Raw genomic sequence first — 25,518 nt, 5'->3', positions numbered from 1 at the left:
TACTGTTTGTTATTGTCTTTACATCATGTACTTGTTATCCGATTGAACTTTAAATTCATAATTACTCTGCATTATCAAAATGATTGAAAAGTTTGGACAGAAATGATGACTACAGAATTGGGCCATCTTCAGCACGCAATACATATTTGAAAAGCCAAGGAAAATATACTTTATAAGACAGCATGCTGCCATAATTTTTTGTAGTAACCGATTGAAACAGAAACCTGTCCATTTTTCAAGTCAGTGTCCAATTTTGAAAAATTCAATTTCTGTCGTAGAGAAAATTACTAATAAATTGTTAGAGATAACACAGGGTTTTAAGAACAAACCCATTTTGCTTATATGTTAATACATTTCAGATTGTAAATATTCTTCATGGGTTTGCCACCAGATCATGTTGTGCAAATTCCACAATATTTTCTCAGAGCAACTGTCCGGCATCTTCAGGTGGTTCAACGTTGCTGGTGGCTAGGTACCAAGGTACCTATTTACAACATATCTGCCAGGAATGCTGGAAGAGTCACATTTTTCAAATTGCTAGAATTATTTACATGCAATTATCCCACACTTATTACAGATCCCTACAGCTGATAATTTGGTTTAGCTGTGATCCAATCTCTCACCTCATAAATTCTGTCCAATGCAAGAGTTAGAGAGATATGCTGCTTCCAGAAGTGCATTTTATACAGGGTGTTACAAAAAGGTACGGCCAAACTTTCAGGAAACATTCCTCACGCACAAAGAAAGAAAATATGTTATGTGGACATGTGTCCGGAAACGCTTACTTTCCATGTTAGAGCTCATTTTATTACTTCTCTTCAAATCACATTAATCGTGGAATGGAAACACACAGCAACAGAACGTACCAGCATGACTTCAAACACATTGTTACAGGAAATGTTCAAAATGTCCTCCGTTAGCAAGGATACATGCATCCACCCTCCGTCGCATGGAATCCCTGATGCGCTGATGCAGCCCTGGAGAATGGCGTATTGTATCACAGCCATCCACAATACGAGCACGAAGAGTCTCTACATTTGGTACTGGGGTTGCGTAGACAAGAGCCTTCAAATGCCCCCATAAATGAAAGTCAAGAGGATTGAGATCAGGGGAGCATGGAGACCATGGAATAGGTCCGCCTCTACCAATCCATCGGTCACCGAATCTGTTGTTAAGAAGCGTACGAACACTTTGACTGAAATGTGCAGGAGCTCCATCGTGCATGAACCACATGTTGTGTCGTACTTGTAAAGGTACATGTTCTAGCAGCACAGGTAGACTATCCCGAATGAAATCATGGCGGTGAATCGAGGAAGTACAGTACATACTGACGAAACTAAAATGAGCTCCAACATGGAAATTAAGCATTTCAGGACACATGTCCACATAAAATCTTTTCTTTATTTGTGTGTGAGGAATGTTTCCTGAAAGATTGGTCGTACCTTTTTGTAACACCCTGTATATTAGCATTTTATAAACTTCATAGTGAAATTAACAGCAAAAAATTAATAAAAGCATATAATTTTTTACAGGCAGTATTTGCGTCATCGAGATGATACTGTGCGATGTGTGGTGAGCAGTCTTACTGAAGAAGATCCAAATGAACTGGCAGATGAACTTGTGCGAGGTGAAGTTCTTGCCCTGGATGAAGGTTCGATCTCAGATGATGATGCGACCACTGATTGGGAGTCCTGGACACCAGACCCAGTTGATGCTGATCCTTGTATGTTATATCTCAGTACTTAGTTTACTACAGATGAAATAATGGGATAACTTAACGTGTTGATCAGCAAACTGCAAAATGATAAACTTAATTATGAATCATGGTATTCTATAATGACAGAGTTAAATTTCCTTAATCGTTCTTGCCTCTGTAGCAGAAGTTACTAACACACATTTGGGCATAGGTGCATAACTTGAAGATAGCTGATTTGAATCCTGGTGATGGAAGAATTTTTACCAATAGCATTTGGCCATTAGTAGGAGAAAATATGACTTTGTGTTATCTCCTTGATTAAATTCCAAACTTTCCACAATGGACTTAAGACTGAGGGCATGTGACACTGTTGATGGTTATCTGTGCAGGTTTCCCCTGTCCCTTCTCTCTCTCATAATCAACAATAATATGAACTCATCACAGTCCCTACACTTAACTAATACATCGGAGAAACTCCCACATTTTCCGAAGGAAAGGTGTTGCATGATGGTGGCAGAGGAGGGGCCAGGATGGGTGGCAGGAGGGGAGGGGGTATTGAGTGGTTGAGCGAGTTACTTTCCAAGTAGAGGGTTGAATGTGTAATTGCAATTTCGTGTAATTTCAGTGACCTCAAAAATTAGTATAATGCTTTTCAAGTTACTGTCAGTGTGATCTAATTACCTAACACACTATTCCTCTCTTTCATTCAGTTCAATACATTAATTCTCTTACAATATTATATGTGCTTTCATTTTTAATTAATGAGCTGTCTGCATGAATGTATGAGTATTCTTCAGTTGATACTGTGTGTTATAAGGCACAGACTGCTCCAAGGTTGTTAGATTTAAGAAGTTTGATTATCCTATCACAATGTATGTAAGTGAGCCAGATGCAAGCAGTGCAATATGTGCATGGATTAATTAACAGTTATATGATTGAGTGTTAAAAGAATCTTCCCAAGGAGCAAGGTAAGAGAATCCCAGCACTAGAAAAAGATTTAATAGGTTGTGGTGTGTTCACAGTGATCTGATGTGACAGGGAAACACTACTGAGTTGACATCCATTGTCATATGTATCATATCTCGTACCATTTGTGCCATTTCCTTCCATATTCTGACATTGGTTTTTAGTTGAACCATTCATATTTTGCGTTTCCTCTTCCTTTTGAAACAAGAGTATATGTGAGAAATTTTTCATAGGGTCTTACTGATCCCCAGCATTTAGCAATATTTTCACAAGGCAGACCTTTCTATGAGTACTGAGGTGGTGCAGTATTATCAGAGAATAACACACACTGATTTCAGGCAGCTCATTACTTAGAAAATTCTGAATTGCTTTATGATTAAGTCTTGCATTTTGTAAATTTGAAGAGGAAAGTGAAGTTAGTAGTGTAGTCAAAAAATATTCTATACATCCAGTTTCTTTAATTACTGTACTTTGAAAGTGACATAATAGATTTTTGCCTTCTTCTTATTCTCTCTCTCTCTCTCTCTCTCTCTCTCTCTCTCTCTCTCTCTTTCTCTCTCTCTCTTTCTCGCCTTGATTCTTGCATTTAGTTCCATTAGGGGTATGGGTTTTGTTGTTGTTTAGAAACTCCAGTTGATATGAAATTCAAGATGATTTTTTTTATTTGGCCATTTCATTGTGTGATATATATATATATATAATTAATTTTTTATTTGTTTGGAGATACATCTGCATTCCTGGTACATACTGAAAACCCTGTGCTGCAGTACTGTAGCATACCTCTCATGGAACCAAAAAAAATGGTGCAATCCACTGATACAATGTATTATTATACAAAATTTTCTGCAGCCTGAAGGGAGCAACACTTCAACAATTCACACTGAGTTGGTAGAAGTATACAGCAACAATGCACCATTGTATGACACAATGATTAAGTGGTGCAGACACTTTGAGTGTGGCCAAATAGGTCTGAGTACAAAGAACAAAGTGGCGTACACTCTTTATGAAGAACCTGGAGTCATAAGGAAATTTTAGGTCCTGTTACTCGAAGACCAGTGTACACAGTTTAGACATTAGTGGAAAAAGTGAAGATTGTTTGTGGATCAGTTTTCAGTGTCCCGGCTAATATGCGTAGGGCACAGTTACCGTATTTACTCGAATCTAAGCCGCACTTTTTTTTCTGGTTTTTGTAATCCAAAAAATCGCCTGCAGCTTAGAATCGAGTGCAAAGTAAGTGGAAGTTCTGAAAAATGTTGGTAGGTGCCGCCACAACTAACTTCTGGCATCATATATATGTAGCGCTACACAGGCATGCTTTGTAGCCACAAAGATAAATACTGGCGCCAAAACCTCAGCGTCAGTAAATAAATTTTAAAAAAAAGGTGGAAGACGAGCTTTTTCTCCGCCCCGAGTTTCGACCACTGCATTTTCATACTTTATCCAACGAAGTAAATACAAATTCCGTAATGTTCATTTTCAAATGTAGCAGCATTTCAATGTACTACGAAAATCCGACTGGCAAGACTGTTTGGAATGTTTATCAATATGGCCAACCGTATGTTCTGAATTCTTTCCTATCTGTGAGAAGAGATAGTTGCTAATAGGAACTTTTATGAATTGTGAATCACATACAGTATTCTCCTTCACCATAAGAATAATATGAATATAAACATTTTGCCATGTATTCTTTCGTGTTTGCTGCTATCTCATTTAAATCCTGTCTGCCTAATAAACTACGAAACTAGAATGACACAACAGCAAATGCGGAAGAATATACATTTCATGTAATGTTTATATTCGTATTATTCTTATGCCTAATAGTGATACAGTCAGAAATGAAGCATCATCAGAATGCGACAGACAATTCATGACTCAGGACAATAATGCATTTTCAGCTTAAGAGTGACGTAAACACCTATAACAAAGAGAACGGCACTTATGAGATCAAAGAAAGCAACCGATTCAAACCAGACGAAGCACGTGAAAAAGGAAGGGTTCCCTATAAATACGGACGGAGCGCCTGACGCATATCAACGGCTACCTTGTAAAGCTTAACTGCTGAGCTTATGACTCGAACCAAACTACTGCAGCTGTATCGTCATTCATTCGACCTAAATTGTGTCTCATATTAAAATGGACCAACTTCGTTTCGATTTGGGTGGGGCCTAAAACTTTTCTCTCCCCTTGTATTTCGAGTCTCAAATTTCAGGTGTGGCTGAGATTCGGTAAAATTTTTTTCCTTGATTTCGAGTCTCAGTTTGCAGGTGTGGCTTAGATTCGAGTAAATATGGTGACACAAACTCTTTCTTGGGACTATGAAATTTTGGCCCCACCCCCTACATTCAGTTTACATGGAACTCAGTGACTTTATCTTTTCTTAGATGAAGAAACCATTGCATAATAGGCATGTCTAGGATCACAGTTGGGTAATTTTTGAAGTGGAAAGTTTTCTGAACAGAAAAAAACACAGACTCCAACAACCAACGTTTCTCTAAGTTGTCCATCATTGAGAACAGTGTCACAGTGAAGGATGAATATGCTGAGAAGGACTAACGCCATTACCAAGTTTTTTGTGGTTACAATTAAAACTTTATGAATACACCTTGTATACAGTTCTTGCATGAGTCAATTCAGTTATCTTCTATTTTAAGTTGAGTACATTAGCTTTTGATTCCCCAGAGCCCGACTCTAGTGCCCTGAGGCAATGGCCATGTATATGCGAGTTGTGCTTGTGTGTATGTGTGTGTGTTCTATTGCAGAAGAAGGATTTTGTCTGAAAGCAATCTTTTTTCATTATGCTTGTGTATGAATGATGCCTCCTCTGTATTGTGAGTAGCAGTCTATCCTTCCCATATTCTTAAACAATCAAAAATCCAGGATGGAATGACAACAATATTATGAAAAGGTTAGATTGCTGCTCACCATAAGAAGAGAAACTGAGTCACAGACAGGCACAATGAAAAGACTGTTGTACTGCTTGTTTCCATATTATTATTATTCCGTCCTGGACTTAACATTGTTTAAAGAGGGATTCTTGGTAGTTTTCTGTGAGAAATAATGCATGCCACATGAATAACATTCTCAAAATATTGTCCTTAGTAGGGTAGTGCCAAATGTTGAATTCCTCTTTGAGATGTCTGCAGTGGCTAGATGAACTAGGGTTTTGTGAACTGGGAGAATCTCATTGTTCCTCTTTACCTCTTACCTTAAAGTAAGAACATGTTTCAGTAATTACCATAGGGGTTGTCAATGGTATTAACGGCTGTTGATGCAAAACTGTTGGTTGCTTGCTATGTTTGGGATGCTTGCCACACCTCAGTTGTATTAAGCTTGCTAAGCTATGTGTAACTTTGTGTGAATCAGAATTTTTCCACTGGCTTACTGTGGGAATCAGTTAGCACAAACCAATTTCCACAAATTTGCTCCCACTGATTTGGTTGACTCATTGGGTACTGCAAACATCCAAACCAACAAACGGTCTTGGATAATCAATTCACTTTCTGGATAGGTCATCCAACAGAGCAGACAGGTGCCATGTGTCAAAATCCAGATGTCAAAGACATGCTGTCTATTTAAGATGGCAAAGAAGTTGCTCTTCTGGTATTCAAAAATGCTCAGACTGGGCACAGTCCAAACAGCATGAATTTGAAATTCAGAGGCTATCACGTGTTATGATAGGAGTCCTTTCCCAGTCGGCTTCATCAACCTCAATCTATAGTAGCAATTCTGGATAACCATATTGGAGAAATACTTTGCTCCCTCCAGCAGGACCAGGGACCATCAGTTTGTGGCAGTGGACCTATCTCCTTTTTGGTGATTTTTTTTTCAGCCACTTAATTGATGAAGAAACACCATATGCCATCTTTCTTCTTCACTAGGTCCACAGGGGAGGATCATTGACACACTAATGGCTGAGTGATATTATGTCACAGCATTTTCTCTTCTTTCTTCTCAGATGTTAGTTGTTCATCTGAAGACACCCAGTGTCTACATAGTGTTTCACATTGAGTCATCTGATCTATCTTGTCTCCACTGTAGACTTGAATGCACCTGAAAGCTGATACTGTTCCTCAATCGAGCTGAGACCTGTTGGCAGCTGGATAGTAGTGGATAGTTGATAATGGAAGTGTAGCACGATTCTCCAGCGATGGCACTGAGCTGACCTTGCTGTAGTGGTTTGGTTGTCATAAGTGCACTCTTCAGGGTGAGTTGTGGCTGTTCATGACAGTTGGCGTCCCATTGCTCTCCTTTCCACTTGTGATGGTTATAATTATCGCTGGCAAACAGATTTCTTTTGTAAGGCAGAACACTTTGACTAGGGGTGCACAGTTAAACTGAGCGTCTAGACTGTTCATTAGAACTTGTCTTGTTGATGACTGTGAGATGAATGGGTGTTCAGTGGCAGACAGTTATCCAGACTGTCTAGACTGTTGATTAGAACTTGTCTTGTTGATGACTGTGAGATGAATGGGTGTTCAGTGGCAGACAGTTATCCAGAGCAATTGTTGTTATGTGAACTTGTTGGAGTAGCTTTGTCAGTTTGGAACTCCAGTCTTCTGCAGTTTTTACTGCATCTAATGCCTGCAAGAAGTCCCATCCAAGGATAACATTGTGGCTGCATTATGATGAAACAAACAATTTGAAGGGTTGTGTTTCTATCATTGATAGTTATTCTCACAACTCAGGTTCCTGTCAACTGAAAATATTTATATTTGTAACTCTCAACACAGTGACATTTGAATGTCAAAAACTAGTCCTCTTCAGGTTGCAATGATAAGTATATATTTTCACACAAAAAGCCACTCTACAATCAAACAGTGCCTGGACTGGTTGGTTGTTGATTACGAGGGTGTCGTGATTTCTTGGCAATTGCCATCCATGCAGGAATTTAATCTGTAGTGACCTCACTTCCAGTGATGATCCCCCATTTAGTGTTTGTGATTTTCACAGTTTGGTGACTGGGTGGAACCTGTGTATGGTGACAGGGAATGATTGTGACATGATGGAAAGTGATCTGTTTTTTTGTTGGCTTCTGTCATATTTGGATTGACTGTGTGACACAGTGCTAAGTAGATATGAAAGAGGCCGTTGGCAAGGTGCAATGTGTAATTACACCTGTTATATTAAACAAAATGGTTGAATCCTTTTAGACATTTCATTTCATCAGATCCTGGCCAGAGTCACACAAAACACGCTATGTGATGTCTGATATACATACGACTGACTAATGCTTTTCTGTCCATTAGTATCTTGACAATGTTGTGCGTAAAAGGACTTTATTTTTGAACTTGGGTTCCTGCTCTGAAGGTAATGGCTGTTGCATAGCTTTTGTGGAGGTATGATGGAGGCGGTGTCCAAGATACCCTATGTCTCCACCAAACTATATCGTGTAAAATCTGGAATCGATTAGTAGTTACAAGAGAAGGACTGTCAACAAGAACTAATACTTCACCTTGCTCTCTATTGGAATGATATGTAGACAACTGTAGTATATTCCTAGATTGCTCACTTAATACTGGTTCGTGAAATTTTGAAAGTAGGCTTTTTCGGGATTGTTGCAATTGTAACCTCTCTACTAGTAAATTATTATCTCAATTATCTTTTTGCAGCCAGACTGTTTAGTTAGTAATAGAACTCACACCCGTTGGTCAAATTTGTTTTTTAATATTGACCATGTGGCCTAACCAATACGGCCACAGTTAAATTCATTATCACTATGTATACTATTAATGACTGAGAAATTAATGAATGATGTCAGTTCAAGTCGCGTTTTACAAAACTTTTCATTTTAGTATCAGATATAAGTCACTATGATTTCTAACTCATACGCACATTGTGAAATCAAAATTCCATCTTTCATCCTCGTAAGTCCATTACTTGTTGATGCTGTAGTCACAGAATACTACATTTTGCATTTTGTGAAGTGTACTGTTTTACATTTATGAATATTTAAAGCAAGTTGCATGAGATCTTACGAAGACCAGACTGAATACTTCCGCTGCTTTTTCTGATAAAACTTCATTATAGATAACAGCATTTGTGCACCAGTTTTTTAATATACAACATGAGCAACAAGGGCTCCAACACACTTCTCTGAGGAATGTCTGCAGCACCATTATATCTATCTGTGACTCCCCATACTGGAGAAAATGCGGCATTCTCCATACCAACAAGTCCTCATTCCAGTTACAAATTTCTTTTGATACCCCATGTGATAACTGTTTTTTAATAAGTGTTGCTGTATTAAGTCAAATGGTTTTTGGAACTCAAGAAATTCTGTGTGGATCATATTTCCTTGTTTCGAGGCTTTCAGAATGTTGAGTTTCGCGTGACTGATGTTTTTAGAATCAGTGCTGTTTGGCAAGGAGAAGGTCATTTTCTCTGAAATACCTTATTATATTTGAGAACAGAACAAGTTCAAGGTTTGGTCTGCGCTTTCTTCCAACTAATGAGCACAAATTTTTTACCATGGGATATACAGTATCTGATGGTTAAAAGTGGGGCTAACTCAGCTACAAATGTAGTAGAGAGTTTGATAGGGATTCAGTCAGGCACTAGAGCTTTGTTCAGTTTTTGTGATTTCACCTGTTTCTCAATACAGCTGTCACTAGTCTCTATATCACTCATTTTTGGAGTTGTGCAAGGATTAAATTGGGAGAGTATTCCTAGATTTTCCTTTGTAAAGCAACATTTGAATGTGAAGTGGTGGCATTTCTGCATTTTCTTTGCTCCTGCACAAGTAACCACTACAATAGCAAAAACAAAAACAAACACAAAAAAATCTGTCAGCAATAGTACTGTGAACCTATTTCTGTCAGTTTGTACTACTGGGAAAATAAATTCCACAGCATGCACAAAGTAGTTTTCAGCTTTGTAATATATTTGACAGTTCTCCATATTTTTACAGCTACAGCATTCACTGTATAATTTGTGTATTGTGAGTAAAATGCTTCTTTCATTCGTTGCATTAAATGAATTTGTTGTCTGCAGTTATACACTCTCTCTTATTTACAGCAAAACCTTCAAAAAGTCGCCGTACTTCTGACATAATATCTATGTTGGTCAATGTGTATGGTAGCAAGGATCTTTTTGTTAATGAATATCGCACTTTGCTTGCTGATCGCTTGCTGTCACAATTTAATTACAACACAGAAAAGGAAATTAGATACCTTGAACTCTTGAAACTGAGGTATGTAACTTTATGGTCTTTTTATTGTTAGTTAATATGTATCCTGTTTAATATATTTTACTGTACAGTAATTACACCAAAGAGCCAAAGAAACTGGTATAGACATGCACATTCAAAAACAGAGATATGTAAACAGACAGAATGTGGCGCTGCAGTTGGAAACACTTATATAAGAAGACAAGTGTCTGACGCAGTTACTAGATCAGTTACTGCTGATACAATGGCAGATTATCAAGATTTAAGTGAGTTTGAATGTGGTGTTATAGTCAGTGCACGAGCGATTGGACACAGCACCTCCGAGGTAGCAATGAAGTGGGCATTTTCTCATACAAAAAACTCACAAGTGTATCATGTATATCAGGAATCCAGTAAAACATCAAATCTCTGACATTGCTGCAGAGGGAAAAAGATCCTGCAAGAACGGAACTGAAGAGAATCAATCTTTCAACATGACAGAAATACAACCCTTCTGCAAATTGCTACAGATTTTAATGCTGGGCCATCAACAAGTGTCAGCATGTAAACTATTCAATGAAACATGATTGAAATGGGCCTTCAGAGCCAAAGGTCCACTCATGTATCCTTGATGACTGCATGACACAAAGCTTTATATCTCACCTCAGCCTGTAAACACCGACATTGGACTGTTGATGACTGGAAACATGTTGCCTGGTCAGACGAGTCTTGTTTCAAATTGCATCAAGTGGATGGACAGGTACGGGTATGGAGACAGCCCTATGAATCTATGGTCCCTGCATGTCAGCAGGAGACTGCTCAAGCTAGTGGAGGCCCTGTAATGCTGTAAGGCATGTGCAGTTGGAGTGCTATGGGACCCCTGATACATGTAGATATGAGTCTGACAGATGACCCCTGCCTAAGCATCTTTTCTGGTCACCTGCATCCGTTCATGTCCATCATGCATTCTGACGGACTTGCGACACCATACACATCCAGAGTTGCTACAGAGTGGCTCCAGGGACACTCTTCTGAGTTTAAACACCTCTGCTGGCCACCAAACTCCCCAGACATGAACTTTATTGAGCATATCTGGGATGCCTTGCAACATGCTGTTCAGAAGAGATCTCGACCCTTTCGTTGTCTTATGAATTTATGAACAGCCCTGCAGGATTCATGGTGTCAGTTACCTCCAGCACTACTTCAGACATTAGTTGAGTCCGTGCTACATAATATTGTGGCACTTCTGTGTGCTCGCGGGGACCCTACACAATATTAAGCATGTGTACCAGTTTCTTTGGCTCTTCAGTGTATCTTTAAACAATTCTCCAGATTCTTTCCTGCAAATGTGTGACATGTGAACTATAATCGCGGGTATTTATGCAGTCATGTTTTCACAAATACTTGAGTTACTACCCATCAGATCAGGACTGAGTGGAGACAGATGACAGGCACACATAGTTAAATATATAATTGAAACCAGGCCCACAAAATTAAAATTTGGCTGAATCCAAACCCAGGTAATTAAGCATGTAGTTGAATATATATTTTTCAACTGTTTTAAAAATCCTCGCAATGGGAAGAAAAGTATGTTGCCCTGCATAACATTACTGTTTTGATATATTGTAACATTGACCTCAGTTATTGATTTGTTTCAGATTCTGTTTTTGAATAAACTGTTTATTTATGCAGATTTCAGTTCTCTCTTTTGTGGCTTCAGCTGTATAATGCCATCCAACTTGAGTCTGTGTGCTGTCACTGACATAATGTGACAAACTAAATATGAGTCAAATGTTAGAAGCCCTGGTTTATTGTGACTCACTTGCATCACTAAAATGTACACTACATGAGGAGATGCTCAGTCGCAGATAGGCACAACAAAAAGACTGTCACAAATGAAGCTTTCGGCCAGTAAGGCGTTCATCAACAGTAGATCACACACACACACACACACACATATGACTGCAGTCTCAGGCAACTGGAACAACACTGCCATGTTGTTACATTCCAGTCTGGATTTCCCATTGTTTGATTGTACTTTAACTTTTCCTCTTTGGTTGTTAGTGTGTCAACTTTCTTGTCAATTATACCCTCAAAGCTGTCTTCATAATAGCATTGTCATTTTTAAGCTCTTCTTTAAGATTTCAATTTCCTTAATTATACAACCATTTATCCTATTTAATGTATTTGACTAGCCTTCATTATCAGTCTTTAATTGAAGGAAGGAGGGCATAATCTAATTTAAAGTATCAATAAGGGTGCCTGGTGTTATACGAATAGTGGTGCTGTTTGATCTAATGTATATCTTACTGTTTATATTCCCCACTACTCTCAGGCTCCTGTTTTACTTCAACAGTTGCCATAATAGCACTTTACTTTATTTCCCATAGATTGTACAGTTCATTTTAAAGAACGGAAAAAAGTAATTAACAAGTACTTGTCTTGTGTGTGTCCTGGATGAGAAACATTGAGAACTTTCAGTTTTTAGTAAGCAACCACTCAAGATACATGGCTTCTCTTCAGTTTTTCAGGTTGATTCTTTCTCATGTTGACAATAAATGAAAAACTTTGCATAATATGTTTGTTTATTTCAAACTTCCATACAGTTAACACTGTCAGAATGAGAGAATAATTAAATATGGCTGTCCACAGTGTTTCCAGCATGAAACCTGACACACACACACACACACACACACACACACACACACACACACACACACACACACAGTTAGTTGGACAAGTGATATGTGTGGAGAGAGGGAAGATGTGAGAAGATGAAGTTAAAAGCAATAAAGAAAATAATTTAATAAGATGGGAACTTGCCCTTGTACTAATCCTTGCTTTCAGATGCCCTCCTTGGACTTAACCTCTGTTAGTACACATTTCAACCCTCCTATCCTCTCTCTTTTTTCATTATGATATTATCATCATCAGTCTCATTATTTATATATTTTAATTATTTATTGTGCATTATTTAATTATTTTCTGTGTTGCTTTTAACATAATCTTCGTTCTCCCCTCCCTTTTTCCTGTTTCTTTGTCATATATTTGTTACCTTATACACTTTTCGTGCTAGTTCCTAATTATGCTTTTAATTTCGTTGCTCTTCCAATAACCCATCATTTCTTCTTGCTCTGTCCTCATCATTTGTGGATTGGAGGTTACACAGTGCTTACCAGTTGTACTATTTTTGACCTATTCTGTCAAACACCTCACCCTTTGTCTTTGTGTACCTCTGTCCTGATGACAGGTGGCCCCATCTCATCCTGTTTTCTGAGTGACTTACTATTCCTTGTTAACCTTCCCCAAATTATTCCTCTTTCCTCCCCACTGATGGAACTAATAATTCTGAAAATTAGGATAATTTTTGTGTACTTTTATGTGTGTCTTTCAGCAGTGCTAAAAATATCGCACAGAAATTTCTTCTCGCACAATTTTACAGTTTTCTCGAGCGAATGTTCCTTGTGATACACTGTTTGAGGCAACTGTCTGTTTTTTGGTGATACCACAGTGCAAATTAGTTTCTCAAATGGATTTCTGCCCGTTTGTACTTTACAATTGAAATCTTTGCTTTAACTGCATTACATGATCTGTGTGGTCAATAACCATTTGTTACTGTTTATCACAGCTTGTACTTCAATCCGTGTATGAACACCTGTTAGTATATTAACTGACATTAAATAACATCTTTGCTAGTATATTGATGGCTATTTATGTGTGCAAGCTTTTTTTTTAAGTCTTTGATTGTGTATGCTATATATGAAATTCATGGTTCTATATATAAGAGGCATTCAAACTTTTCAATATGCGTGGTGTATAGCTTCAGTACTCATTTTGTGACAGGATATTATGTTCTACTTCTGAGATAATGTATGTATGTCCCTTACAGGGTACATATTGTATGGTGCTTTTGGTGTTTCTCTATTTTCTTTAACATAATGCTTACATTTTTATTTAGACTACAAGTTTCTTAGGCTTGCTTGGTAGTGATGTTCAAATTAAAAAAAAATCATTGATAGCAATGTATTTTGAATGAAGTGACAACCTCAAGTGGAAATGACTCCTTTCAAATGAAAACATTTAGTTTAAATCTGAAAAATGTACTAGAAGAATTGTGGCCAGAACTCAGACAGATTATAGTCATGTTTTGTATAATAAGTACATACAGAGTATAGCGCTGAAAAACAACAGTTTCCCACCTTACTTTAATGAGTCTGTTGAGAGAATGCTGGGGAAAGAGAGATCACCATTGTCTGAAAGATAGAAAATTGAGAAACTGATAGGAATACCTAAAAACCCACTCATGCAGCCTTTAGAAGAAATACACAAATAGCCTATAACATTTTTCACAGACTTATCTTGGCAAAACAGCTTTCAAAGATTCATAGTTCTGACTGTGTGTAAAACCAATGAATGAAAAGAGCATTACATCATGTATTTTGAAACTGAATATAACAGCTAGAAGCCAAAATAATAAAGACTGAAATTAAAAATACATTTGTTGTGAGGATACTACCACACCATCAATTGTCTACTAAGAAAAATCATGAGTGACACTGAAAGACAAATACTGTCTGAAGTATTGTGCAGTGACTGAATTCTTTGTAAAAGAACATTTAACACTGGCCAAAATTCATTTGCGGGTTGGAAATGTGTAGGGAGGCTCTTCGCCTTCAATTTACACCATGAAGAAGTGGGTGGTCAAATTTAAATGTGGCCGTGAAAGTGTCCAAGATGGTCCATGTGAATAACATGTAAAAAGTGCAAGCATACCAGAAATCATTGACAACAAGTGTATATAATTTTGAGGATCGGCATATAAAGGAGCATAAAATTGTCAATGCGCTTGGGATAAGGAATGTGTTGGTCACATCATACACCAGGAATGGAACATGAAAAAGCCATGTGCAAGATGGGTGTCACGTGTGCTCACTGTGGATCATAAAACACATTTGCATACACTTTCCAAAAAGTGGTTGGTGCACTTTAAGGAAAACAGGAGTGACACCTTGCATCACTATGTGACAGTGGATAGAACATGAATTCACCACTATACACCCCAACCCAAACAGCAGTGTATCCAGTGGATAGAATTCAGTTCTTCAGCTGCAAAGATGATGAGGACAGTGCCATCTGTGGGAAAGATCATGGTATTGGTGTTTTGGGATGTGAAAGGAATTTCGTTGATTGACAATCTTGAAAAGGGTTGAAACCATAAATTGAGAATACTTCTCTCAGCTACTAATGAAACGGGATGCAAGCATTTGTGAAAACATACCCGACTTAAAGAAGAAAAAAGTCATCTTCCATCAAGACAATGCACCTACCCACAAAAGTGTCTTAGCGATGTAGAAATTGAGGGATTTGCACTATTAAAGTGCTGGAATATCCACCCTTATCCTCACATTTGTCTCCCTCAGACTTCCATCTATTCTCAAAAATCACTGGTCAGCACTTTCTGTGCAATTGAGAAGCCATTGTGACTGTAGATGGGTACTCTGCAGAACTTCCAGAGGAGCTCTATGGTGGGGGAGTAATGGCATAACTCCACTGTATGAAATGTTTTGAGGTTAGTGGAGATTATGTTGAAAAATAAAACTTTTTCGAAAGCATAAATTGTCATTTGCACTTTCAGGGTGACTGTCCTTGTAATCATCATTTCACCCAAACTCCTCAAACTAAACAAGGCGCCAGGTTCTTTCAGAATTCCTGTTTTATTTTACATTAAATATGTTTCAGAATTAACTCCTTTCCTGGTGTATATTATCAGGAGTCTCTCGTACTGTGAATTGTCCGTTGTTACTGGGCAAGAGCATTCCCATTTATAAAAGGGAGAAAGAAATTAATATACAGAGTTACAGACCATTACCTCTAATATCCATCTGTTGTAGAACACCAGAGCAAATATTAAACAAACCAAAATTGATGTTCCTGGGTACAAAGAAATTTATCTCAAAGGATCACCTTTGGGTCAGGAAAGTATCACCACCTTTGTTAATCACACACAATACCTTACAAATAGTAGAGTTTATTTCCAACCATCTTCTTATTTTACCAAGTCAAATACTACAGTTTAGTAAGTTTTAGACAATTGAAACTCGAGGCTTTAGTATCAACAATATAAGGAAAAGAGAGATTGCTGCTTATAAAGATTGTGACGTTTGCCTGCTTTATTTCTTCGTTGATAGTCCTCGGTGTTGATGAGTGCATTGTTATACTGGCTGAAAAATGGGGGATGGAGGTTCAACACTGACTACTGTAAATGCCGACAACTGCACAGTTGTGTGTCACAGTTCTTTACTTTCACTGTTTACAACTCCCAATATTACATAGTTATATGACCAGTTCACTGTTGGTTAACTTTTGATAAGCCTCATTAAAAGTTTGCGTGCAAACACCAACTTACTGCAATAGTTTGCTTTTGAACATCTATTAGCAGTAAATACGTAACCACACATTTCACAATTCTTGCAGAATAACAACATATATATGACACTATTTCTCAAATAAATTGAACAGACACTTTCATTGTTTTGACACATGGCCTATTTTTGCTACACTAATTCCACTCGTTAAGTTAATGCATTATTGTTATTCTAATTGATACAGACTTCCTGTCTGAAAATCGGTTGTGGAGAGACTGTCTCAGGACCAAAAATTGAGCCTTTATATATCCTCACAATAATAGGCACTGAAACTATACATTGTTAGATGTCTAAGTTACAGAAATTACAATTAAAACATAACTCATTCAGTTAACTGAGTGTTGTTGTTGTGATCTTCAGTCCTGAGACAGGTTTGATGCAGCTCTCCATGCTACTCTATCCTGTGCAAGCTTCTTCATCTCCCAGTACCTACTGCAGCCTACATCCTTCTGAATCTGCTTAGTGTATTCATCTCTTGGTCTCCCTCTACGATTTTTACCCTCCACACTGCCCTCCAATACTAAATTGGTGATCCCTCGATCTCTCAGAACATGTCCTACCAACCGATCCCTTCTTCTAGTCAACTTGTGCCACAAGCTCCTCTTCTCCGCAATTCTATTCAATACCTCCTCATTAGTTATGTGATCTACCCATCTAATCTTCAGCATTCTTCTGTATCACCACATTTCGAAAGCTTCTATTCTCTTCATGTCCAAACTATTGATCGCCCAAGTTCACTTCCATACATGGCTACACTCCATACAAATACTTTCAGAAACAACATCCTGACATTTGAATCTATACTCGATGTTAAATTTTTCTTCTTCAGAAACGCTTTCCTTGCCATTGCCAGTCTACATTTTAAATCCTCTCTACTTTGACCATCATCAGTTATTTTGCTCCTCAAATAGCAAAACTCCTTTACTACTTTAAGTGCCTCATTTCCTAATCTAATTCTCTCAGCATCACCTGACTTAATTCGACTACATTCCATTATCCTCTTTTTGCTTTTGTTGATGTTCATCTTATACCCTCCTTTCAAGACACTGCCCATTCTGTTTAACTGCTCTTCCAAGTCCCTTGCTGTCTCTGACAGAACTACGATGTCATCAGCGAACTTCAAAGTTTTTATTTCTTCTCCGTGGATTTTAATACCTACTCCGAACTTTTCTTTTGTTTCATTTGTTGCTTGCTCAATATACAGATTGAATAACATCGGGGATAGGCTACAACCCCGCCTCACTCCCTTCCCAACCAATGCTTCCCTTTCATACCCCTCGACTCTTATAACTGCCTTCTGCTTTCTGTACAAATTGTAAATAGCCGTTCGCTTCCTGTATTTTACCCCTGCCACCTTTAGAATTTGAAAGAGAGTATTCCAGTCAACATTGTAAAAAGCTTTCTCTAAGTCTACAAATGCTAGAAATGTAGGTTTGCCTTTCCTTAATCTTTCTTTTAAGATAAGTCGTAGGATCAGTATTGCCTCACATGTTCCAACATTTCTACGGAATCCAAACTGATCTTCCCCGAGGTCGGCTTCTACCAGTTTTTCCATACATCTGTAAAGAATTCATGTCAGTATTTTGCAGCTGTGACTTATTAAACTGATAGTTTGGTAATTTCCACAGCTGTCAACACCCGCTTTCTTTGGGATTGGAATTATTATATTCTTCTTGAAGAATGTTGTCTGCTCCGGGGGCCTTGTTTCGACTCAGGTCTTTCAGTGCTCTGTCAAACTCTTCACACAGTATTATATCTCCCATTTCATCTTCATCTACATCCTCTTCCATTTCCATAATATTGTCCTCAAGTACATCGCTCTTGTATAGACTCTCTAAATACTCCTTCCACCTTTCTGCTTTCCCTCCTTTGCTTAGAACTGGGTTTCCATCTGAGCTCTTGATATTCATACAAGTGGTTCTCTTATCTCCAAAGGTCTCTTTAATTTTCCTGTAGGCAGTTACCCCTAGTGAGATAAGCCTCTTCATCCTTACCTTTGTCCTCTAGCCATCCCTGGGTAGCCATTTTGCACTTCCTGTCGATCTCATTTTTGAGACGTTTGTATTCCTTTTTGCCTGCTTCATTACTGCATTTTTATATTTTCTCCTTTCATCAGTTAAATTCAATATTTCTTCTGTTACCCAAGGGTTTCTACTAGCCCTCGTCTTTTTACCAATTTGATCCTCTGCTGCCTTCACTATTTCATCCCTCAAAGCTACCCATTCTTCTTCTACTGTATTTCTTTCCCCCATTCCTGTGAATTGTTCCCTTATGGTCTCCCAGAAATTCTGTACAAGCTCTGGTTAAGTCAGTTTATCCAGGTCCCATCTTCTTAAATTCCCACCATTTTGCAGTTTCTTCAGTTTTAATCTACTGTTCATAGCCAATAGATTGTGGTCAGAGTCCACATCTGCACCTGGAAATGTCTTACAATTTAAAACTTGGTTTCTAAATCTCTGTCTTTCCATTACATAATCTATCTGATACCTTTTAGTATCTCCAGGGTTCTTCCATGTATACAACCTTCTTTCATGATTATTGAACCAAGTGTTAGCTATGATTAAGTTATGCTCTGCACAAAGTTCTACCAGGCAGCTTCCTCTTTCATTTCTTAGCCCCAATCCATATTCACCTACTATGTTTCCTTCTCTCCCTTTTCCTTCTCTCAAATTCCAGTCACCCATGACTATTAAATTTTCATCTCCCTTCACTACCTGAATAATTTCTTTTATCTCATCATACATCTCATCAATGTCTTCATCATCTGCAGAGCTAGTTGGCATATAAACTTGTACTACTGTAGTAGGCGTGGGCTTTGTGTCTATCTTGGCCACAATAATGTGTTCACTATGCTGTTTGTAGTAGGTTACCCATACTCCTATTTTTTTATTCATTATTAAATCTTCTCCTACATTACCCTTATTTGATTTTGTATTTATAACCCTGTATTCACCTTACCAAAAGTCTTGTTCCTCTTGCCACCAAACTTCACTAATTCCGACTATGTCTAACTTTAACCTTTCCATTACCCTTTTTAAATTTTCTAACCTACCTGCCTGATTAAGGGATCTGACATTCCACACTCCAATTCGTAGAACGCCATTTTTCTTTCTCCTGATAACAACATCCTCTTTAGTAGTCCCCGCCCGGAGATCCGAATGGGGGACTATTTTACCTCCGGAATATTTTACCCAAGAGGATGCCATCATCATTTAATCATACAGTAAAGCTGCATGCCCTCGGCTGTAGTTTCCCCTTGCTTTCAGTCGTTCGCAGTACCAGCACAGCAAGGCCAGTTTGGTTAGTGTTACAAGGCCAGATCAGTCAATAATCCAGACTGTTGCCTATGCAAATACTGAAAAGGCCACTGTCCCTCTTCAGGAACCACATGTTTGTCTGGTCCCTCAACAGATACCCCTCCATTGTGGTTGCATCTATGGTACGGCTCTCTGTATCTTTGAGGCACGCAACACGCAAGCCTCCCCACCAATTGTAAGGTCCATGGTTCATGGGGGAGGGGGGGGGGGGGGTTAACTGAGTGTATGGAAAATTCCTTCTTTTTTAACAGTTTTTTCTACTGAATTATTGTTTAAATGATGAAATTAACAATACAGTTATACAAACAATACTTTTGACAAACCTGGTAATTATTTTGAAAATAATTAAGGGCTGGCTTTGCCAAAGAAATACTTAAAGAATCTTAGCAGTTCTTCTTCCAAATTTATAATTTACTATTAGTGCACAATTTATATTTGTTTATAAGTCAACAATAGAATCTAAGTCATGGAACCATTACTGATTTCGCCCTTTAATAAAAGATATTAACTAGGAACAGTCAAAATAAATCAGGAAATTGATTACATACACAAAACTAAGCACAAAATTAGATCAGGTGCTATATTTCTTAAGACTGAGGCCAACATTTCTCTTTTATGGAACTGCAGATTATACTCATTCATGTTAAAGGTAATTAGGCAAACATGAAAATAAAATGAATTTAAGGAGCAGATGGCAATACAAAAGAGGAAGTAAAGAGATCCCAGCTTGCTTCATCACAAGATGACACGTGTTGCAGACAGGCACAATGGAAAGACACACATTAGCCTTCAGTCAAATTGTCAAAAAAGGACACACACACAAACACAACACAACACACGCACACACACACACACACACACACACACACACACACACACACACACACACACATTCATTCAAACAAGCAATCGCACTCCACACACACACATGACTACCATCTTTGGCAGCAACCCTCACAAGTATCTTCAGTGATTTGGTTAAAGTGTATTTTGTCAATCTTGGCAACAAATAAGAAATGAGTTGAATGTCTATTAATTGATGTTATTAAAAATTACTATACTTTTTGTAACTTTCATTCGTCATTCATTGCATCTTGATGTCATCGCTGGCAAGGTTCTAGTCTAAGGTGTACGATATTCCTACTTCCAAAATTGTTCTCAGGTTTTAAGAATTTTTATGTTTGTCTTCTAAAAGAAATATTGCAGGCTGTGACTTGAACTCTCCACATTTTATATACAATTCTTCTCACAGTACAACCAGTCATCACAAGTTCAAACTTAGGACTTTACAGTCAAACAGAACAATACATTATACCTGCCAAAAACGGGACTTCAAAGACATCACATAATAAAGTTATTCCATTGATTACGATATTAGCATTTCAGCAGAAAAGCTTTTCACTTACTGTGTAGATTTCTGAAAGCCATTTGGCACCAACATGTCATTTACTGGCTGAATCCATTATGTTATGCCTACATGGTAAATTTTTAATGAAAATGAAAGTAGCATCAGATGTGTCTCAAGGAAATGTGGTAAGACCAGTAATGTTATCAATGCAGATGAACAATTTATCTGGTAGTCTGTGACTCTAATATTCTTTGCTGATGATGTTATTGTTGTTGTTGTCCTCATAAAAGTATCATTACTACAGTTTTCTGACTTGATGGAAAGAGAACTGGCATTTGTGTTATATTGCTAACCATTCTATTGCTTTCATTGGATATATAATGAAGGGACCATTCAAATGTGATAAAAGAGGTTAGAACTTTTATTGAGGCACACAGACAGTAAATTTTCTCTCATTTTAAAGGCAAACAGAAAAGAACAGGGTGTGGCTAACATTGTTACATCATACCCTCTTTCATGCACTGTACAGTGACTTACAAAGTAACAATCTTCCTACAAATGCACCCAGTAAAAGTCTCTGTAGTGAAAGTATGTAGCAATAGTGTTGTTTTTGTTTCCTTCATTTTTTTCTCAAAGTGATTCATTTAATTAATCTTAATTATGATGCCTGTTCTCATGTATCAACAGGTTTGGTGAAGCTCAGTTACATTACTGTGAAGTAATGCTGAAAGATGTGTATGACTCAAAGCGAATAAATGCACACTTGCATTCTGATCCTAACTTCAGTCTTGAACAACAGGTTAGTTTCTTTCATATGATGTTGAGTGGGCATTTAACAATATCAGTTCTGTAAAACTGCTGTTCAATTACCATTTAAAATTCTGTTTACAGAAGTTTCCAGTGTGTGCTATGGTTCTCTCAGCACAGTTTTGGCCACCATTTAAGGGTGACACATTAGAGCTGCCACCCTTTATAAAGGAACACCTTGATGTTTATACAAAAGCATTTGAAACACTGAAGGTTAGAATAGCAATGTTCTTGATCACCTTTCTTCTAATTGTCTATTTGTATAGTGACTCTTTTCTTTGCATGAATTATTTCTATGCTCTGCTGTCTATTTTTGGTAAACTTTAAATAAAACTTGCCCTCATCTCATGAAATTCCAGCTAATGCTGACTGAAGGAGAAAACTTGCTTAAGACTATGTATTGATGGTAAAGAGTGTACTCTCTTCAGCTTATTAGAATACAAATTTAAGTTGTTGTACTATGTGCATACATTCATCCCTTGGTGATGAAGTTCTAACACAAATGCTAGGCAGTATCTTTTTCCCAGTGTAGACAACATGCCATAGCTCAACAGTATAAATTGAATTACTGATATTATAATTAAATTGTAGTTTGCGGATTTCTTATGGGGACATTTGTTTTACACTTTTTTATAATTGCTGACACTTAGTGTCCATGCTGTGAAAATTTTCAGCGATACATAAAGTTAGTTGTTGAAAACTGCATAAATCATCTCTCATTTTCCTACTTCCTCTTTCACTTCCTATGTCTCATTGATTGTAAAGGATTAAAGGAATTATTTAAAAGTTCCATTCATCATTCTGGCATAGTCAAAACCTTTGTTAATGACAACTATCCTGAATCATGCATACATCATCTTCTTGTTACGTGATTACTGATTTAGTCAGCCTTAACTGTACTACTTAGTTTTTGGGATGTGGGCTTCATCACTGTGATGGTAAATCTAGTGACACTGTGGCTAAGGGTTTCCACAAAATTTCTGACACCACTGCTTATAAACGTTATAGCTAAAGGCCTATGCTACAAATCCAGCATGACCTCCATCAGGTCCTCAAAACATTAAGACCATCCCAAAACAAGTCGACTTCATCTTCCCTATTTTCACTCCAATAAGCTTTCATTTCAACATGTTTTACCTGTTTCCTAAGTTCCACAAAACCAGCTACACTGGCCTCACCAATTGGGTTTTCTTTCTGCTCCTTCCACATATTCCTATGTAGTCTGTACATCAGGGGCATAAGTATGTTCCAAGATTCCTAGATTTGCCATTTCTTATTGGTCCTTTACACTTTGTAGCTTTCATGGGTTAACTGCCATTTATCTTCAGTTCAGGTTTTCAGCAATATTCTGATGCTTTCCTGCAAGTCAAACAAACCTGTGGCCATTTATGCTGCCTTGTCTTTGTATATGTTCAGTATCCTAGGTCCATTAATACTTGGCATGTGTACCATGCATTGGAGCAATATTCTAAGGTGGGAGGCGTGAGTATTTTGTAATCTGAATCACCTCATCAATGTCTTTTCATTTGCAGAACTTTCATAAAGTAAAAACAGGGGCATGAGCAAAGATACTCATTAACATTATAGTCTATCATTAACAGTATAGTCAATAAGCACATAAACAATTGTGTACAGGTAGGAGTAGCTCAGCTTACAAATATGTATGTGAATAATAGCTTACATGTATGTACAAGTACAATGTCCTGGCCCTGAAGTCTGATTTTGAGCATGCAAGCACTGTGGTGTATGTGAGAAGAGATGATGAGTAAGCATCACACAGTTGATGACTGACACTACCATGCCTAATCATACAGCCACATGCACAGTTTGCATAATCATGTGGATGTGCATAGCGGCTCCATGCCCTTCCACATACTCTGGCTGCGTTGTGATGTAGCTAACCATCATGTTTCCTTAGCCACATGGAAGGAGCCACATGACTGTTAGCTTACACTTGATGAGTACTCAACCACTTGAAAGTGAGTGAGACCGAACCATGTGAATAACAAGTGACAGGGAATGATTGCCACCCATTCAGCTTTGCCTCGCTAATGTAGTGCTCTAGTCTTACTCCTGCTCAACACCTCTACTGGATAATGAGTGGATATCTTTTTTTTTCATTCCATGTATAGTTGTTATTTATACTCTTCATCAAAAGTTTTTATCATATCTATACAGTTATCTTACATTTTAATTTATGCTTTTCTTGTGTTTGCTTCCCATGTGCATTTTTCTGGTTTATCTCCAGGATCGTATCTTCAGGGCTGATTCACCCGTTTGTTTATATATTTTGCTCTCCCCGTACTGCATTCCATTCTGAACTGTGTTATGCACTTGCTCCATCTATATATGTCAATTGTACCATTTGAGCCACATTGGAGCAACTAGGTTAAAATTCTGGTTTGTGTATCCACACTTCATTGTAAAATCGTTATTGTTATTATTATTATTATTATTAAATCAAACAAAGGAATTTCCCAGTAGGACAGATTCCTACTTACCGTAAAGAAGACACATCAAGTTGCAGACAGTCACAATTAGAAGACACTTACATAAAGCTTTCAGCCAAAGCCTTCATCAGTCAGAGAGAGAGAGAGAGAGAGAGAGAGAGAGAGAGAGAGAGAGAGAGAGATCATTCATACACACAAGTACGCACACCTCCCATACATAAGACTGCCAATTCCAGCATCTCGGGCCGGAATGCAACTGTCATGACAGATGCAAGTAAAATATGGAGGGACCGAGGAAGGGGAAGGGATAAGTAATGTACTGGTGGGGGAGATGAACACTGACTGGTGGGGTGTGCAGGGACTAGATTGCCAACAGATGCAGTGTCAGGAGTTTGAAGTGCAGGGAGGTGGGGAAATATAGGAGAGGACCAGGAAAAGACGGGCAGATGCATTGGCAGAGGCCTGCAAATAAAAAGGGTGGGAGTTGAGAATGGGGAGGAGATGGTAGGACAGAGGGGTGGAAACTATTGGGTGGTGGGTGTGGGGACAGTATGCTACTGTAGGTTGAGGCCAGGATAATTACAGAAGCATAGAATGTGTTGTATGGATAACTCCCATCTGTACGGTTCATAAAAGCTAATGGTGGCAGAGTAAAGTATCCAGGTGGCTCAGGTAGTGAAGCAGTCCTTGAAATCAAGTGTGTTATGTTCAGCTGCCAGTTGTGCCATAGGGTGTTCTAATTTTCTTTTGGGCACAGTTTGGCAGTGGCCGTTCATCCTGTTGGACAGCTGGTTGGCAGCCATATTAATATAAAAAGCTGTGCAGTGATTGCAGCATAGTTGGTAAATGACATTGTTGTCTTCACAGCTGGCATACTAGGCAAGGGAGATTTTGGCCAGGCCAGGTTGTATGAGACGGAGTTTTTGGTGCGAAAGGGATGACAGCTGTCAAAATGCAGGTTTTGTTGGTGGTTGGTGGGTTTAATGTGGACATAGGTGGGGATGGAGCCATCAGAGAAGAGGAGGTCAACATCTAAGAAGGTGGCATGCTGTGTTGAGGAGAACCACATGAAGAGGATAGGAGAGAAGGTGTTGAGATTGTGAAGGAATGAAGACAGAGTATCATAGCCCTGAGTCCAGATCATGACGATATCATCAATGAACCTAAACCAGACGAGGGGTTTGATGTTTTTCGAGGCTAGGAAGATCTCCTCTAGATGGCTCATAAAAAGACTAGCATAGGGGGGGCACCATGCAGGTGCCCATGGCTGTGCCACGGATTTGTTTATGTACCGTCCCTTCAACAGAGAAGTAGATATGGATCTCACCAGGCCCTTCACAGACAGGCACTATCCCCCACACGTAG

The 25,518-nt window shown here is 38.3% G+C and overlaps 1 protein-coding gene across 1 annotated transcript in view; it reads left to right on the top strand.

Moving 5' to 3' along the window:
• The window catches only part of LOC126365996 (anaphase-promoting complex subunit 2), a 102,910-nt gene that overhangs the window by 57,121 nt on the left and 20,271 nt on the right, over nt 1-25,518 (top strand). Inside the window, exons 7-10 of the mRNA XM_050008819.1 lie at nt 1,533-1,723; nt 9,677-9,851; nt 21,584-21,695; nt 21,788-21,916. Coding sequence (XP_049864776.1) covers nt 1,533-1,723; nt 9,677-9,851; nt 21,584-21,695; nt 21,788-21,916 — 607 coding nt within the window. The remainder of the gene's footprint in view (nt 1-1,532; nt 1,724-9,676; nt 9,852-21,583; nt 21,696-21,787; nt 21,917-25,518) is intronic.

The sequence above is a fragment of the Schistocerca gregaria genome, chromosome 4 (assembly GCF_023897955.1).
Source record: "Schistocerca gregaria isolate iqSchGreg1 chromosome 4, iqSchGreg1.2, whole genome shotgun sequence".
Taxonomy (NCBI): domain Eukaryota; kingdom Metazoa; phylum Arthropoda; class Insecta; order Orthoptera; family Acrididae; genus Schistocerca; species Schistocerca gregaria.
Note: the sequence above shows the minus strand (reverse complement) of the source record. Positions and strands in the feature narration are given on the sequence as shown.